Source organism: Equus caballus, chromosome 14 (genome assembly GCF_041296265.1).
Source record: "Equus caballus isolate H_3958 breed thoroughbred chromosome 14, TB-T2T, whole genome shotgun sequence".
NCBI classification, from domain to species: Eukaryota; Metazoa; Chordata; class Mammalia; order Perissodactyla; family Equidae; genus Equus; species Equus caballus.
Window position 1 is genome coordinate 89839272 of NC_091697.1, and position 19263 is coordinate 89858534.

Here is a 19263-nt window from a genome sequence, read left to right on the forward strand (position 1 = left end):
GACCAAGGACTTCTTAGCAAATACTCATATTTACAAGGTATTAGTTGAGATGGAACTAACATGGGACATGGAACTAGCATGGGAGCCAGCCTGGAAGCAAAGAAGAGTAATAGAACTAACCATGAAACAGTTTGTTGACTCATTTATTCAACAAATATTTATTGAACTACTCTTATATATGAGGCACTAAGTGCTGGGGACACAGCAGTGCCTTCATGGAGCTTATATTCTAGTGGAGGGTGACAGATACTGGACAAATAAAGGAGATAATTATTAGGTGATGGTAAGTTCTGTAATAAGGCAACAAAATGGGGTCTGATGAGAGGGAGGGACGGGGGCCTGGAATGGGAAGGTTGTGAAGGGGCTGCTTTAGATGGGTTGGTGAAGGGGGCTTTCTGAGGAGATGCCTTTTGGGCTGTGAACTAAAAGAAGAGGAGCCAGTCCTGACAAGAGCTGGAATGATTCTGTCATGGATTCCAAGGGAGGAGGCGAAAGCCTTAAGGGAAGTATCAAAGGCCACACAGAGATCCGGCAGGAGTGCCTTTGCATATGTTGATTAGAGCACATCTGGGCCATTTAAACCTGCAGTCTTAACAGATAAAAGTATCAGTAAAATTCTGAATTTTTGTAATATTCATTTGTGGAAGGCAAAAAGTAAGTTCAGGATTTGGGGAATTTTAGGCAATACTACAGGGGACCCCAGTACAGCTCTGTCAGAATATGTCAAGCACTTGCTCTTCTCAACAATTTTCTCCACAAAAATTAGACATCCCCACACAATGCTCAAAACAACACAGTGATGGAACGCAAAAAATGCTAATATTAATCATCCCTTTTCTGTCTTTTCTTCCCCAGGCTGCACCAGGCTCGCTGCTCAGGCGGTATCTATTGTAATCAGCGAGTTACCTACAGTGATTGCATGTTTGCCTCCCCCAATTAAATACTTCTTTTTTCTGTCTGAGAGAAAAATGTCAAAAAACTTTGTTGAATTGAAGAAAGCTGGCCTGCTTGTCTGGAACTTGATTGTAATTATATGTCGGATATTTGAGGATGGAAACACTGTGGAACTTTTAACAGGTGCCTCCCTTGACAGATGGAGTAAAGAGAAACTCAGTTTCATCTGTGTGTGTTTGGAAAGCATCATGGGAGAGCAGAGAAGTAGCCCTAATCATATGACCCAAAAGGTCAGACAGAGCATTGAGCAGCAAAAACCCAACTGGATTGAGCGCCAATTATTGAAAGCAAGAAAATTGAGCACTGAAAGGTAAAGCGATGTTTTTTTTTCACTGAATTTCATCAAATATATTCACAATAACAAAATCACCAATAAACAACAACAGAATATTGTCAGATAGGCAGCAATGGTCATTGTGCTAACTTCAAGGGAACTTTGATGAATATAGTGAAAGATAAGTATTCCATTAAAAACTGGATCGTTAGACGTTCCTTGTCCTATTAAAATCTGAACCCCATTGATACACTGGAACATTATACTTGTTTAGTCACCATCTTAAGGTTTCTGATGAAAAGGGTGGTAGTTAAACCCAGGAGAATTTGGTTTCACTGCTTTTCAGTGTGCAAACTGGTATCTGGTGGATAGCCTGGAGCATTTTGTAAATGGATTGGGCATGGAGATTAAATTAAGAAGGAATTAATGGATATAAAAGGCCTTTTATTGCTTTCTGTGTACCTGATTGTCAAAAAGGTACACATTTTTCATCTGGTAATGTAAGAATCCCAGAGGGCAACTGGGGCATATCACACTCAAGCTATAAACACACCCAGCTGTTTCTGTACGAAAATGTCAGCCTTCTCATAGGTTTGTCACCAAGAGCTAAGTGATTTGTGGTATTGCAAAGATTTTTAGGGGTCCCTAATGAATTTAAGTATGTACATAGAGTCCTTCTGTCTTAAAATTAGTCTTCAGTATAGAATTGCATGATATTGATAAAGGAGTGATGGTTCATATAGTCCAAAGATCGTTAAACCAGCCCTTTTGTCTTTTTGCACTCTCACACACTGTCCCCCATTCTTTTAAAATATATTCATCTTGCTAGCAGATACAATTATAACTTTCTGCCGGAAATGACTAAAAGTTATTGCTTTTCCTACCACACGTAGAGGTAAAGAGCTTAGCCTTTGGAATCAGATGGAGAAATACAAATCCCTCATAAGTGGGCCGTCTTGTGCGAGTTATGGAATCTCTCAAAGCCTCATTTTCAGCTATGAAGGCAAGCTGATAGAGTTGTTTTGAAAAATAAAATAACTTTCATAAAGTTCTTAGCATCGAGTTTATAACTAGTAAGCATTCGTTATTTATAAACTTTACTAAAATACGTTGCACTCACTGGTTAGTATTATAACCAATACTCTTTACTGGTTTATATTAATCTGTGAGACTTTATGTTAATCCAAATGGAGAAATATAGGTAATCATGATTTTCCTGGTCTTGTCATACTGACTTCTAGAAATTTACTTCTGGGGCATCCTATGGGTAGGAATAACAATAGCTGTCAGGCAAATGCTTAGTAACATTGACAGTGACCTTCTTAATCTTTACATTTGCATTCGATACCAATTTACAGGCTTTAATCCAATGACTAAAAGATTAAGGCCAGATGTCATTATCCATGGCAGTGGTCATAAAAGGGAGAGAAAAAAGGAGAGTAGAAATAGTAGATGTGATTATAGTTACAAAGTTAAATTTATGATGCTGCTGATTTAGGAGTCTATCAATAAGATCAGTTTAAAGTAATGTCTCAGTAATATACCTGGGACTGCATACAGGAATCTATAAGTAAAATTTTTCCTTTAAAAGTTTTTAAAATTTAAAAGTTGGAGTTGTTTTCTAAACAGAACCAACACATCTGGTGTCTCCTATATAGGGAGTTTTCTAGCTAATATTTGGCTGATTAGCTATCTGTTGGAACAAGCATCCAAAATGAACTGCTGATTTTTAAAAGTGTTTTCCAGCCCTCAAAGATTCTGAATAAAATCTCTTACAGGATTTGGGTGCTACAGGAATGTTTCTTCTTGGCTTTGATTTCAAGTTGGCTGTCTGATAGACTAGAGAACTTCCACCTCTATGCATTTCTCACAAATTGATGATCATTTAGTTCATAGATCTATCTATACCATGAGAAAAATGTAATTTAAACCATGATGTCTGTATGTAGGTGGAGGGTTGCCTTGGTTTTACCCTGATTTTTTTAAAGTATGAGAATGTAATCATTTAAACTAAAATAGTTCTTCTGTTGAGATAAATGAAACATTAATTCCCCATGAAGATTATCTTGGAACTACATATCATTTAGCTAGATTTCTTTCACTTGCATCCAGATTTAAGTTTGATTTTATGGAAATTGTGAAAATAACTGCTGTGGAGAGGTGGCAGCTGTAAGCATTCCTTGTCTTGCATACTGCCTGAGAGCATTACTATTCATTAAAATAACCTTCACTTTGTAGTAACACTCAAGCTGTAAACAGTCAACTTAGATTCTGGAGAACACACAGCCCAAAAAGTAAAGAAATGCCTATCTTTGCAAAGTAATTTGTCGAGTTGAAGATTATTGTTTTTCATCATGGTGACCCTGACTTGGCTGGCTGGGTGCATATACAGATTAAGATTAATGTAGTTATTCCTTGGCTAAGGTCTGCCTCTTTCAGGGCACATTCTCCCTAATGACATGATTGATAGGCAGTCCCAAATCCAGAGAGGAACTCATTAATCATAGCATTGACTGAATCCAATCATTTGCTTCACCTGCACAGTGATGGACAGGAAAGGATACAATTCAGGGGCTGACACTGAGACACTCTTTTGTCAGAGGGTCTCAACTTTTTCAATGTCAGCTTCTACAATACCTCACGAAATTTTGCTTGCAACCTGTATGAAGCTTCAAAAAGATATTTACAAACTTTCTATTACAACAAGGTCTTTTTTGTCCCTAAAGATTTACTCTGGCTAATGAATATCTCTAAGAGAAGAATTTGCTTTATTTTTTAGCAAGGCTTATATGATTGCAAAGTTTTTTTTAAAAGAAGGATGTTTTGAAGCTACATGTGGAAGCAATATGAAAGTTAATGTCCAGCAGCTGGGTATCATTTGGTTCAGTCTTCAGGTCAGCGGCACTGACTCTTAGCAGAACTAATTTTATAATCATGGCAAAATCTCTGTAATGAACTGCAGTATATAGCTGATTACACCACAGTAAATTTCATTTAGTCTGAGAAACAGTGGAAACCCATGCGTTTTCTTAAGAATACTTAGATTGCAAAACCTAGCATGATCCTAATAGCAGTTGTAATAAGGAAATTAGTGTAGAATATATATGATGTAAGATGAGTATCATGATTTTTTCTTTGCACTGGTATAGTTTGAGATTTTTAAAAAAAATTTTGTCATCCATTATTACTATGTAAATAATATGTAAAATCAATAAAAATCATATGAGTTCTTATAAAAGAAATTTTCACAAATATAACTTGCACATTCCTGATGTGGTGATAATAGGCCCTTTTCCTGGAAGAATAATCGGGATAGTGACTTTTGCTAAGTATCTGTTACTGGAAAGAAACAGGAGAGGGGCGTATGTTTTTAAAAGGCAACAAGTGTGAGAAGGCCAATTTAAAATCCCCAGTGGTAACACAGGGCCAGGAAGCACCCAGCCTATACTTAGCATAATAGGCTCCCCCTTTGACACTTTAGTCTTTAATGTGTTCTAAGACAGGTGTAAAGAGGACTCTACAAAAGACAGAATACCAAAGCTATTTCTGGCATCAAAGATACTTTTTGTCCTCAAAGAGAAAATACAAATTATTTCTTACACATTCTTAAAAAGAAATGTTTTGTTTTCATCCCATGATTGTAGCAATTTCAACAATTGCAGTAATGGGAAAATGTTTTATAGATAGGAATATAAATGCAATAAAGAAATGTTTTAAAAGAAACAATTCAATTTTTAAAAATGCTTTCAGGTGCTTAGTTCTCAGGCGCTGTTTATAGGCGCTGCAGTGGTTTGGGAAGGCTTGCCTCTCTGAGCGAAGTCTTTATGGGAGCTTTGAATATGAGATTTACGTCGACTCTCCGCACTCAATCTCTTTGATTATTTTCCATCTTTACAATTCTTCACCACTGATAGTTATATGCTCTCTTTGTGTTTAGTGCATTTATGACAATAGAGAAAAGCACAGCCTTAGAAGAAGGAGATATTGCTCTTGAACTGACTGAGCAGAAAATAAACATGATGGTCCTGGATATCTGCCACAAACCAGGTGGCAGCGAGTACCTGAGGCAAATTTATCACATCATGCGGCTCAATGAGGTAGGGAAACGGCCTTTTTACCGAGCAATTAGGTGTGTACTGGCCTGAGGCAGCGTCTGCTGGCAGCTAAGGGTTAGTCAAGGAGGTGATAATACTTCTTAAAGTCAATACCAAACTCAATATTGCATTATTAATAGAATCTATTCAGACCCGGCTGTTCTGCATTTGTACAGCAAAAGCTTCACCGAAACAATGTAGGTTTTATTTGTATGATTTAAACTATAACACGGCTCATAAACTCAGTTCAGCTCTGAATTGTATAGACTAGAGGTGTAGTTTGGGAATTGTGTGTTTGTGACTGTTAAGCTGATGTTAAAATCTGGTGTTTGTGAAATGAAAAATTTTCTGAAGAGAGATGTAGCTTTTCTTCTGTAGACGTCATGCTCATCTTGGTGAAGTTGGAGATTTCTTACGTAATGAGAAAAGCTCAGAAGAATATTGAACCATATTTGGGAGCAACTAGATTAACCCAAGAAAATGCATTAATGCGGGGACACTGGTTAGAACCAATGTCATTCTCGTCCACCTCTTGGCTGGATTAAGGCTCTGACCTTGCATGTTTCTGGCTATTTTAGCAAAAATGTGAAGAGCAGGTAACAGTTATTTACTTGAAACAATACAAGTTTGTTAATACAAGTCTGTTTAATTTCAGATAATACATACTTGAATTGGAATGTGACATCTTATGTGAATTAGAATTGTGTTTATATCTGCAAACACATGCATGCTTTTTTTTGAACAGTGGAAACTGTATAATATGAATAATGTGAAGATATAGTGTTTTATCTCGATGAGGTAGGCCTTAAAAGCAATAAATTTCCAAGGAAAGAATTAAATTCTAGCACAGCATTTTATAACTCATATATATAAATGTTCTCCCCACTGTTATCTATCTGAAAGTTACATCAAGTAAATCTTGTTTCCTGGTCTTCCTAGAGCTAATCAACCAGTCAATAAACAGGTGACATATCAGTGCATTCAATGATCACCTGAGAAGGATATGAGGAATTTGTAGCTAAGAGAAATAACCCTGACCTTAAGGCACTAGAGCTTAATTTGACCTGTTAAAAAGTAACACAACGTATTCACTCCTGCCAATGATCCCTCTAGCTTGCTTGGGGTTTCTATTTGGGGAATTCAGGAACTCATGGCCTTGGCTAACTGAAAGACCACCATTGTGACATCATGGTCTTCCTTGGTATGTCCACCTGGCCACCCAGAATAGCCAAAGTAGTTGCGGTGACTACTGAGGAACAGATGCTGCATAGGATTGCCTGCTGATCCTTAGTAAAGTGCCATTACAATAGTTCTGAGGACAGTAAGGGCTGGTATAGATTGCCAAACTGATAGAAGAGGTCTATTTTTAGAAGGTCCATAACACAAAAAAGATCAGTATTCACCAATAAGCAAGATCAACAAAAATTAAGTTGGATGGCTATTGGCTGTCAGCCACCTGTGTAAGGAAATCCAAAGGCTGTTTTCCCCTCATGAACCTGTGGAACTCTGGGCCAGTGGTTGTGAACAGGTATGCTATGAGATCTGATGTATGTAAGAGTCTTCGCTGGGGCACCACCACCTTTTGATCACTTAAGTTCAAAGTTATGTCTTTTCTTTTGTTACAACTGAGTGTACTTCCTTTTATGGCAATGTCTGTCAGATGGGATGTAGAGCTAAGAACTTGGCAGTTTATTGTGCTGAGTGAGAAGCATTGCTACAAGAGGTGAAATGTAAGACGATCCAACCAGAGAAAGTAGTGAGAACTTGGCTTTGTCACTACTAAAACGACGCAGCAGTAAATTCCAACAACAATACAAGGGTGACTACTCAACTAGGATAATGCTTATGGCTGCTTTTATACTGTGAGGCATCGTTATGCTGTAGGTGGAATTGCGTTGTGATGTTTGTTCATTTGATGCATTGTACTATGAGTCAAGCACTTTCAGGTGTGCTGCTAAATATTACTCAAAAATGTAATATAAATACCGAAGCATTTACGGAAACAGGCCTGGGTCAGGGGAAGAGTGGGTCTGCATTGAGAGAGAGTGAATTTATGAGAGAAAATGAGGTTTAAAATGTTTGTCTTTGAGATAAAGATAAGATGTCTGAGCATAAAAGTCCAACTGGTAGTTGAAGAGCCTGGCCATGAACACAGGTGAATGAGGACTTGACTAGAGATTTGGTGGTTTTCAACACGCGTGGTGGTTAGCTCTTCAGTGGAGGGAAATAGAAAAACGATGGGTAGAGAAATAAGCTTTGATGTAACTGCACAGGGAGGCTGTTCAAGAAAGGGTGTTCAAACAACATATTTCTTCTAAAGAAATATACCAGGCTAGCAGTAAATCTGGTTAAAGTGATGCCACGGAAAATCTGAGGCTTTTAAGAAGGGGTAGTGACAAGTGACAATATGGCAGAGGTCAGAGAATTAACAAAGGAGAAAACACCATTGTGTTCACAACTTGCAGCAGAGCACTTTCTCTTTTTTGAATTGTGGAACCAAAAACCCCAAAATATAGCAATGTAAGGGGAAATCAGTTGAGAAAGAGTGTTATTGGCCAAAACAGAGCAGTTTTCTAATGTGCATTATTTATTTATTCTTTAAATTTTACTTTCACAAATCATCATGGTAAAATGGTTTTTCCTGTTTAAAAATCTAAATCTAGGCATAAAATATTTTTCTGACGGCTTTATCAATATCTAATAATATTTAGTAAGAGTCTGTGTGTGTGTGTCAGAAGTTACAGAGTCAATCTTTCTAAAGAGCTATGGTCCACAAAGAGCAAATTTAAGAAATGACTCTAATTAAGTAGTGGGGCCTTAGCTTTTTAGGGTTTTAGGATCTGGCATTTTTGCCTTCCGCCGTTATAGTGAGCATTCTCTGTTCATGAAGCTGTTGAGGCACTGCGAAAAGCACAGTGAACTGAGACCACAGATGTGGCTTCTTGCCCAGACTCTACCACTCACCCCCATGTGACCTCAGGCTTGTCCCCTGACATTTCAGAGCCAACCGTCGAATGTGGTGTGAGCTAGTTTCTCAAACTTTGCTGTGCCTGCCGGTCTCCTGAAAATTCTTGTTCACTGTCAGATTCTGATTGGGCGGGGCCTGAGATTCTGCTTTTCGAACAAGCCTCCACGTGAGGCTGATTAGGCTGGTCTATGCGCAGACTTTGAGTATGACCTCTGAAGTCCTTTTCAGTTCTAACATTCTGAAACTAGTCCTAACCCTAATCTTGAAGAAAAAATTATATTGTGACATACTAAAGATCAGAAGATTTGTATTATTTTATTTATTAAAGGACTTGCTTATTAATAGCAAGCATTTGCTAGTTTATGGAAAACTTTAAGTCACTTTAATTTGTTGTCTTCCAGAAAGAGTCCTATAAAATAGATTAGGATTGTTCTCCTTGTTTATTTATGGATGAAAAATGAGGTAGAACGCAGTAAGTAGATTGGCTTTTCTGCTTAGGCTGCCGCTGGCTGTTGGATTTGAATTACGTATTTTGAGCTTCTGTTGAACCTTGATATTTTTCAGACCACGGCATAGAAATAGAGTTTAGGAACTTGCATTATAATTAATTCTACATAGAGTAAGATTGCTTGCAGTGAAATATCAGAGTCCTTAGCACTCTGCTGAGCGTGGAGTAGGTAGCAACTGCACTTAATGAATGAATGAGCAACCTTGTACTTTAAGTAACCATACACCTGAGTTAAGTTTTGGTAACCAGACATGTTAATACATGAGCCAATGACAAGACAATGCCTATTAAAAAGATTCTGATAGATCAAGCATACATTTATTATGTGAGAATCTGCTAAACGGTTTTCTAATCTGTGCTATATATTAGGTGAACCTGTTTGTGATGGGTTTATTGCAATGCTGATTGGTCCTCTGCTGTGTTTCTTCTGAAAATGTATTCTGTCCCGAGGCAAGTAATACACTGTAATCTAGCAAATGTGCTGAAAGGGTAGATTTGGATATTGATCAGTTTATTTTTAGAGAGAATATATGCTTCCCACCATCACGACTTGTAATTTTTTTCCCTTGAAGGAATACTTAAAAGAACAGCTGTTTTCTATGAATGGTTCAGAGGAAAAGCCATTACCCATCCGACCTTTAAAGCCGACCTTGAAGAGTGTGGAAGATCAGCCTTCTGCCTTTAACCCTTTCCATGTGTACAAGGCATTTAGTGAAAACATGCTAGATCAGGTATGTGGAAATTAAATGGTAAACTTAATTAAAATGTTTGGTTTCTTTACACAAGTTAGAAAAAAAACGCTTTTTGTTTGAATATTGACTCATAAGCTTTTTTGCTAAGAAGCAAAAGGCCTTGTATTTATTGGCATGGTCCGCACAAATTGACTTTGAAAAAGTTATTTTATCTTCTTTCTATTTGTCAAACTGATTCATATGTTTGGTCTGTAAAATGTAACTTTTGACCAGGTCAGCTCACTGTGGGCAGAGGGAACATCTGTTCAGCTGTGTCTACGGAAGGCCTGAAAACCCAGGCATTTCAAAACATACTCACCTCCCTTGCTGCCCCCATTCTTCAATGCAGACACTCACAAAACACCTTGCAATCTTTATGAATTTATCTAATTTATCAGGTAAATTATAAAATAGCTTAAAATTAATTATAAATAGAGCATTGAGCTCCTATTTTAAGTGGCATGAGGCAAATTTACTTTTTTACAACCCTAAACACATTCCTGAATTTTAAATGAATTTGCTGATGATCTTAAAGTCAGGATATTTGGAATAAAGTCAATGTGATAAACACCACACATTTTTAAATGTCAGATTATGGCATTGTTTGAGCTGCATGTTTCAGTAGTTATGTTAAAAAGATCTTTTTCCAAAGTATTTGAAATCTAAAGTTGCTTTTGCTTTGTTCGTTCCTTTAGTGGCTTTTCCCACAAGCCTCTTGACAGACTACTTGAACTAACAGGGCAGAAGAGAAGGATGGCTTGACCTAGAGCTCTGACGAAAATAAGAATTAAAACAATGGCCTAATTCGGGATGCAGATAATATTTTTACCATGCCTGTTACAGCCCTAGTCTACATTCATCAATACTGCAGTAGAATAAGACCTTCAAATGCTGACAACCCGGGGCAGAATTCTCCTGCTCTATGACAGAATTGTAGTGCTCCATTAATCAGCAGGTGACAGGGCATAGTTCTTGTTGGATTTTAAACATCGGCCTGGTCTCTTATTATCCAAACTATTTAGTTTTAAGGAGTATAAGCATCCATAATACTTTAAAACCAAATATATTGTATAAGTTTGAGTTTATTGGCTGCTTTCCTGTGTTGTGCATTAGATTGCTTCCAACCATAAATAATCATTGTAGCTGTTAAATTATCCTCACTTCATTTAAATAAATGGCATGTTTTATTCAGTTCTGAATTATGAGATTATCTTTCACAGTAATTTTTCTCCTTACTCTGTTGTGAAATTTTCTATTAAATGAGAAAAAAGAATCATTTATGCTATTTACACTTACAGATCTTTATAATTTCCCCTTTAAAGCATTTTTTTGACCAAAAAGATAACATTAATATCACACTGTAATTCAGCTGTGTCTTATCATTTGAGCCATAGCAATTCCGAGTTTGTTTTCTAATCAAACTTCTGGGTGGTAGATAAAAACAACAACTATAAATTGACGTATAAAAAAGTTGCCAATTATTTTGCTTTGCTTTTCAAAGAGTCACTCTCTCAGAGAAACTTGTTGGGCAAATGCCATTAGTACTTGGGAGAATAATGACTCAAGAAATTGATTTATATTTTTATAAATAATGACTACATCCCCAAATGGATTTATAAATTAATTGCTGTCTTATTGGAATAAAAACCTTCTTCTGTGGACATGATTGATGTTATCTGTCTAAGTCCTTGTTCTAGCCCCCCTCCTTCTTAGTTAGTCTATCACAGCTGGAGCTTTAATTTACTGATCATATTAACTCTGATTAATAACTAACAATAGCGTCTTCTCATTTATCAACAGTCAGCCATCAAAAAATGGAACTGGAATTGGTCAAACTTGCTGCCAAATTATCTGGGACTGGATAAGATGACCTTCAGTGTACTGCTCGAAAACAGGTACTAAGACTGGGGACTTGGGGGATCTGGTTGGGGGAAGAGGATACATATATCCCTTATGTATAGGATATATGTAGGTGTATATAGATATGGATGTCTGAAATTATGTGAAGTATGCTATTGAAATGCTGTTTTTCCAAGTAAGCATTTGCAAAAGGCAGCACAATTGTTTTCTGAGATGAAATTAGTTGATTTTAGTCTTTTTAAATATTTTTGACTTTGTGTATGTAATAGTTCAGTATTGTAAACACCAAAAGTTATTGGCTTGAGTGTCATTATAATACTATGCCTTTGTTTATAACAACTTAATGAATGTATACAAAGTGCCAAGCCAAATCAACTCGTCTAATCAGGGGAAACATAAGTAAAACTGTCATGATTGAAATTTTGCTTTTCAGCCAGTAATTTTGGCACAGCCTTCCTATAGCCTCAGTTGCATATTACTTTACACACACACACACCCCCACATACACCCCAGGACAACCCAATATAATGGTAATGTGATTTCACCCTAGGAATCCGCACATGTCATTTATTTTGCACAAAAGTATAAACATTTTCTTTGTTTTGAATCAATTAACATATTATTTTTGAATACCTTTAAAATTTTCAGTGAAAATTTTAAGATGTAACCTTTAAAAATTGAATTTTTCTATCAAGTATCACATTTTCACTTAAGATATATATGTATGAGTCTCCTTTTACTGTTCAAGTATCATCTGTTTGCTTATAGTTAAGTGCGAGAATTATCTTCTATATAATCTTTGTGATACAGAATGCGTTTCCATATCTTTTTGAAAAAAATATTAAGTATCATTTTTCCTGAAACATAATAATGACAGTGACATAGTAGAATTGTCAAATCATCCATGGGAAATCTGGGTTCACATAAGAAAGTATCTTAAGTGAGAGAGATTCCAGTAGTCCCCAGATGGAGGTTTAAAAAAAAAAGAAAGGCAGCATTATTGCCAATAAAAGCTGTAGCTTAGATGTGTGGTCACAATTGTATTCCTAATATTTCCCTCCTGAATGAAGCTCACCCACCCATCATGGCCAAAGCTGAACAACCAGAAGCTTCCCCATCAAGGACAAAGCCTTCTCCCAGCAAGTTTACCACCTGGGAGGCAGTAGTTCAGAAAACACCTATTCATGACAAGTCCCACAGAAGTGCTCCCATCCTTTCCCAAAGTTGCTTAGAGAGTTGGGAGGTGGGGGTGGCGGAGGAGAGGCCAAGTCTTCTGAGGAGTCTATGGTTACATGATATCTACACAATATTAAATGTCTGTCTGGAAACAAACTAGAAAGATAAAGACATTTTCTTCCTGCTATTCAGAAAGTTTTGAGTTTATGTAGATTAACTGTATTATATTTTACGAAGGTTTTTCAGCTGTGAAGTGCTGCTTCCAATCCACTAAATGGTACTCAAGGGGCAACATATCCTTCAAAACTTACTGCATTTGCTCTGCATAATATTCACTTTTAAGTGAATTTGTGTTCTAACCAAAATAGCATGTTGTTATTTTTGTTTAACAACTATAGGTATACTTCAATTAGGTCAATAGTTATTAAAGCCTATTTCCCTGAGAGAGTATGTGCAGCAGTTGGTGAAAGAAAAAAACTCCCACAAATTTAGCCAGAAGTAACAGGTCAAAACAATTCTCTTGGAAAAGTGTCATGAATTTTTAATAGAAACAGCTAGAATCTCATCCCAATAAGAACCTTAGATTTATTTTTAAAGAATGGTATGAAAAGCATTCTACTCGAAACTACCGCACACCACAAGCTACAATGGACATAATTGATCTACCTTAGAAGGATGAAAGACACCTGAGAGTTTTTAATCTCTTTTAGCACTTTCCCATTTATTTTAAGAATGTTATTTATGAGACTTGATTAATATTGAACCAGTAAGGAAATTGTTTCTGTTATTTTCTCTAAGAGACTCTTGTTTGGACTTATCTGAAAAATCCTCATTTTTAAAAAAATAGTGCATTGAATTTTTGACAACCTGGTTATCTCAAAATACGTATTTGAAAATGAGACCACAGAACACTGAGCTTCTAGAATGAAAGTTGTGTATGCTACCCCACATCCATAAGTGATACTTCTCACATACAAACATGATCTTTGGGGGTCGGCAGAGCCAAAGAAGGAAACCCAGAGCAGCTCAGCTGAATATGCTCAGCTCTTTGTCCCAAACTCACCAATTAAACAAGTCACTTGTCTTTTTTCTCTCTTTAATTGATAATATATTTATACTAATCTATCTCTACACTATGGTTGAGTGTATATATGGGGCTGCAAATGTTGTCTGAAGACATAATGTTACCAAAAAAGTAAACTCAAATACACAAATATGAAAAAATGTTGAGGAGAAGGGAATCCTGTCTGTTCTCCTCCTAAATTCTTGTGTACCTGGGCTTCAAATTCAGTATCATAAGCAGACCCTCTGTAGACTTACTCAGGACTCCAATGCCTAGGGTGAACCAGACCTTCACCCCAAAACAGCATGGAAATGGAAAAGCAGGATTCCTGGGTTCTCAGGCCAGTCCTGTTGTGAGCTTACCTTAGGAAAGTTACCTAAACTATCCGACTTTGGATTTCCCCATCTTTAAAGTGAAATAATGATAATCATGTATCTACCTCTTGGAGATTACTGACACAATCGAAAGTGTTAAAAGACATGGAAGCATTTTTGAAAGTTGAAGCTACAATACATAGAAAAGCACTAGCACATGGCAGTATTAGTGTTTGGTTAGGTAAGGAAACAGTACAGGTCATTAAGGATTAACGGGGAGTTAGACGTGGGAGATGGAGCAGTCAGGTTATATCTGAGGTTACATATACTGAAGTTTTGCAGACTCAAGGCCTAAAGCAATAGTGAGGATCAGAACAGGTATCAGGTCGGAGACCAGGCAGTGGGCCCTTGGGTCTAGAAGATAAACTGAAAATGAGCAAGGTGGAGGGTCTGAAGGCCAGGTACGCCGCTCAGGAGACAAAGACTCAAGAGATGAGCACTTGAGGGACAGTTCAGACACATGAAAGAGGAGCTATGCGGTGTCAACAATGTCTATATCTGAGACAATACTGGCCTTTGCTCCATAAGCTAGTTCTGTGCTGACTCCAAAGGCAGAACAAGTCTTGAAGTGGCTGCCTGAGTCCTTGGCAGGGATGTGACTTCTGCTCGCTATCAGGCCTCATCCCAAAACAGCTCTCCCCAATTCCTGTTGTTCTCAGTTCATTTCCTTCTTCCTGTTCTTTGGATTCTCCAAGCTGTTTCCCATTTTAGGGTCCTTATACTTGCAGTTCCCTCAGCTCTTCACATGGTCACTGCCATCTTGTCCATCTGGGGCACACGTTACCTCCACAGAGAGGCCTTTCCTTGTCACCTGTCTAAAGTGACCCTCCCAGCCTCCCCAGCATTCTGCTCTACTGTGTTTTCTTCATTGAGTTATCACTATCCGAAATCTTAATTTCTGTTTGTTGTCCTTCAATCCTGCCCCCCAAGGTAGAATATAAACTCCATGAGAAAGCACCTTGGCCATCTTATTCCAACTGTGTCTTCAGTACTAGAACAGCTTTGGGGCATATAGTGAGCTCTGGGTAATACTTGTTGAATTTATTAACAAATTAGGAATGAGAATGCAAAGAAAAAGTCAGCTCCTGACAAAAGAGCAGAGTAGGCATTCTCGAAACGTGATGTTCGATCAGTAGTCATGGAGGAACAAGAAGTACACTCTGGAAAATCTCTAGTAAAAAATTATCTACACGCATATTCATTCTCTTCATTTTCCAAATTTGGATGAAAATCAGGTTAATTAAGCTCTGTATGTTTAAAATGCCTGTTTTATTATTATTATGTGAAGTTTGGCTCAGATTAAAAGCACAGAACACTGGTCTTCATTTTTAATTAATTGATCCATTTCAAGCCATAACCTCAGCATAACCTTCAGCAGCCAAGTCTGTTCTTTACTCCATAATTCGGAAGTCTTTTGACATTTGGGTGATAGGGTTTGTACTTGTTAAATGATACTAAAAATGCAAATTGAAAAATTTAAGGTGGAATTGGCTGACAAGAGTATCCAACTCAGCCTTTGTAAATTTTTGATTTTCGAGACGTTTGAAGAATATGGAGTAACTGAAATCTCAGAAAAGAGATCCTGCTCCATATATCAATGATATATGTTTTTCAAATTAGAAAGTTTGCCATTGTGGAAAATAGACTCCTTTGAGGTTCAGAAAATCAACATATATATCAGTTCTACACCTTTACCTTTAATGCTATATAAGAGTAAATACAGTGACTATACATTGATCTTTTGAAATAATAAAGATACTTTTCACAATTTCTTACTATTGGTTTCTTGCTTGCTTTCTCATCCACTTTAAAATAAATCCAGACTAGTGAATGAGGCAGTGATTGCATTTGTAGGAGAGTTCACCAAAAGGAGCATTCTAAATTCCTTCATTCATGGCGAATCTCCAGATTGCCATTTTGATATTGTTTTTTTTGTCACTGGAACAAATTTATGTTACTCCTTTTCTCTTTACCTTATTTATTCCAGACTAATTCCCCAGAATTGTGGTGTCGCAGATAATCTGTGAATACGGTGGATTGCTATGCTATTTTAACCATCTAAATATACTGCATATGAGTTTGGCTTTGAGTTGAACAAACACAATTAAATATGATGGCAGAAACAGCAGAAGGGGTGGTGGTGGCAGATTTCTGGCTATCATTTTGGGGCCTTTCCAGGTGGACAATAACCGTATATCTGAGAGCAAACAGAGATTAGAAAACTTGTTTTAAAAGAGCTGTTGATCTGTGGATTTGATTGTTTGCTTTTAATAATAATTATTATTAAAATACCTTTACACTGTATCAGATTATAGTGTGTGTGCCCTGTGGGGTGTAGAGAGTAGAAAATATTGTCCCTGGCCTTTAACTGCGCACGCTGCACTCTCCAATGACCGTTCTCGGGCAGGGCTGCCATTAGCACAATGTTTATAGTTGTTCACAGCAGTAAATTCCTGGTGCAGCGGCAGGCTGCAAGGGTATGGAGAGGTAGGTTTAAGAAAAAGGGGAAGCCGACTTTGTGAATATACACCTCTGAGCCGTTACATACATTACATATGCCATGGCATTCAAATTTGGGGTTTTTTATGCTCTCGCTCCCTAGAATACCCTTTTCTTCCCACCTCTACAAAAAGGCCTGACTCAGTGACTCTGTACTCACCATCGCTGTCTTCTCAAACAGGATCAGGCTTCCCTCCCAACCTTATTTCCTAAAGCAGCATGTTTTTGCACAGAGATTGTCCAACGTGTATTTAGGATGTATAATTTAACACTCTGATCTGAAGTTAGCACCTTGGTACATGAACTCACAAACCTATAAACGTGTATTGTTTTCTGATTAGTAACTTGTATCTGTCCTCCTTTATGGTATATAATGTACTTTCACACAAATCTTCTCCTTAGACCTCACTACATTATGTAATAAGAGACAGGTACTAATGAGGTTGCAAAACATTACATAACGTGCCCAAGGTCATAGATAATCAATGGCATCTGGAACTCAAAATGAAGGCTTCTTTTTTTTTTTAATTGCAGTAACATTGGTTTATAACATTATATAAATTTCAGATGTACATCATTATATATTTTGATTTCTGGGTAGATTGCATCATGTTCACTACCCAAAGACTAATTACAATCCATCACCACACGCATATGCCTAATCACCCCTTTTGCCCTCCTCCTTTCCCCCTTCCTCTCTGGTAACCACCAATCCAACCTCTGTTTCTATGTGTGTGTTTGTCATTGTTTTTTATCTTCTACTTATGAGTGAGATCATACAGTATTTGACTTTCTCCTTCTAACTTATTTCACTTAGCATAATACCCTCAAGGTCCATCCATGTTGTCACAAATGGCCAGATTTCATCATTTCTTATGGCTGAGTAGTATTCCATTGTGTATATCTACCACATCTAAAATGAAGGCTTCTGACTCTGTGGCTGGTGCTTGATCTATTACACCATTTTCCTGGTCAAATTTTTTCTCCAGCTTTATTGAGATATAACGGACTTATAACATCATGTAAGTTTAAGTTGTATGACGTGTTGATTTGATACACTTATATATTGCAAAATGATTACCACCGTAACGCTAGCTAACCCTTCCATCACATCACATAACTACCGTTTCTTTTTTTGTGGTGAGAACATTTAAAATCTGCTCTCTTAGCAACTTTCAGGTATATAATACAGCATTATTAACTATAATCACCATGCTCTGTATTAGATCTTCATCTTATAACTGGAAGCTTGTACTCTTTGGTCAAATTTTTATTAGCTGTATATTCACTGTAAAAATACTGATGATAATGAAGATAGCAAACAAGAGCATTTGCCACCTGACTGGCATAATTTAAGTGAATTACAGGCACATATTTAACTATAAGTCATTACACTAACCTTATAAAGTAGGTACCATATTGCCATCATTTTCCTGGTAAGGAAACTATGGCACAGAGGCACAGAACTCTAAGGGATGGTGCTCAGATTTCCGGTCACATCTGTGTTTTTAACCACGTCACTCTGCTGCTTCTCTAGAGCTTTGCTTACTTTATTCTTTCAATGAACATGTTTGAATACATATCTTCTTTGTAAAGACATTTCTCTATTTATTTTTAATTGAGGTCACATTGGTTTATAACATTATATAAATTTCAGGCATACATCATTGTGTTTCGACTTCTGTATAGACTACATTGTGTTCACAACCAAAAGTCTAGTTACCATCTGTCACCTTACACATGTGCCCCTTTATCCCTTTTGCCCTCTCCCCACCCCCTTCCTCTCTGATGACCACCAATCTATTCTCTATGTATTTATTTTTTATTGTTGTTTTATCTTGCACGTATGAGTGAAATCATATGATATTTGGCTTTCTCCATCTGACTTATTTCACTTAGCATAATGCCCTCAAGCTCCATCTATGTTGTCACAAATGGCAAGATTTCATATTTTTTATGGCTAAGTGGTATTCTGTTGTATGTATGTGTTGTATGTATATATACACCACATCTTTATCCATTCATCTGTTGATGGGCACTTAGGCTGTTGTGAATAATGCTGCAAAGAACATAGGGGTATATATATCTTTTTGAATTAGTATTTTCAGGTTCTTTGGATATATACCCAGAAGCGGAATTGCTGGCTCATATGGTAGTTCAATTTTTAATTTTTTGAGGAATCTTCATGCTGTTTTCCATAGCGACTGCACCAATTGACATTCCCAAGAGCAGTGTACAAGGGTTCCCTTTTCTCCACATCCTCGCCAACATTTGTTATTTCTTGTCTTTTTTGATAGTAGGAAAGGTATTTATTTAGAATAAAGTGATAGTTTACTAGAGACTGTTATATATGTCAAAGGGTCCTTCAGTGCTACTGCACAAAATTTTTAATTCATTTTGAATTGTCACTTTGGTTGTCATAAGACTTGTCTCACCTCTTCAAATCCCTGTATCCCTCTCAGCAGCTGGCTTGCCACCACCTACTTTACCAGGAAAATTAAAGCCATCTAATATGAATCTCCCAGCTTTCCTTCCTAAACCTCAATTTTGTTTCCATTATCTTCAATACTTCTTGTCTCCAGCCTGGGAGAAAGAGAGCCCTCTTCTAGCTAAAATTTGAGAAGTAAGTTAACCATTTAGGTTGTGAGGGGCCTGAGGGCTAAGATGCTTGGATTTTCGGGGTTGGGGGAGGCGAGGGGGATGGTGCATGAGGAAGATTGGCCCTGAGCTAACACCTGTGCCAATCTTCCCCTATTTTGTAT

At 37.2% G+C, this 19263-nt stretch overlaps 1 protein-coding gene across 50 annotated transcripts in view; it reads left to right on the forward strand.

Annotated features, from left to right (window-relative positions):
* Window positions 1–19263, forward strand: part of KIAA0825 — a 372314-nt gene that overhangs the window by 176696 nt on the left and 176355 nt on the right. For 34 of the 50 annotated variants that reach the window (XR_011425683.1, XR_011425685.1, XR_011425684.1 and 31 more), the window contains 4 exons: window positions 856–1264; window positions 5166–5325; window positions 9371–9529; window positions 11330–11424. Coding sequence is in view for 31 of the 50 variants with exons in the window: in XM_023617995.2 (XP_023473763.1) it covers window positions 856–1264; window positions 5166–5325; window positions 9371–9529; window positions 11330–11424 (823 nt within the window). In the remaining 19 variants the exon portion in view is untranslated. Of the gene's footprint in view, window positions 1–855; window positions 1265–5165; window positions 5326–9370; window positions 9530–10224; window positions 10485–11329; window positions 11425–19263 lie in introns of those variants that run through there. The other 16 variants (XR_011425670.1, XR_011425680.1, XR_011425675.1 and 13 more) reach the window with 2 other exon arrangements.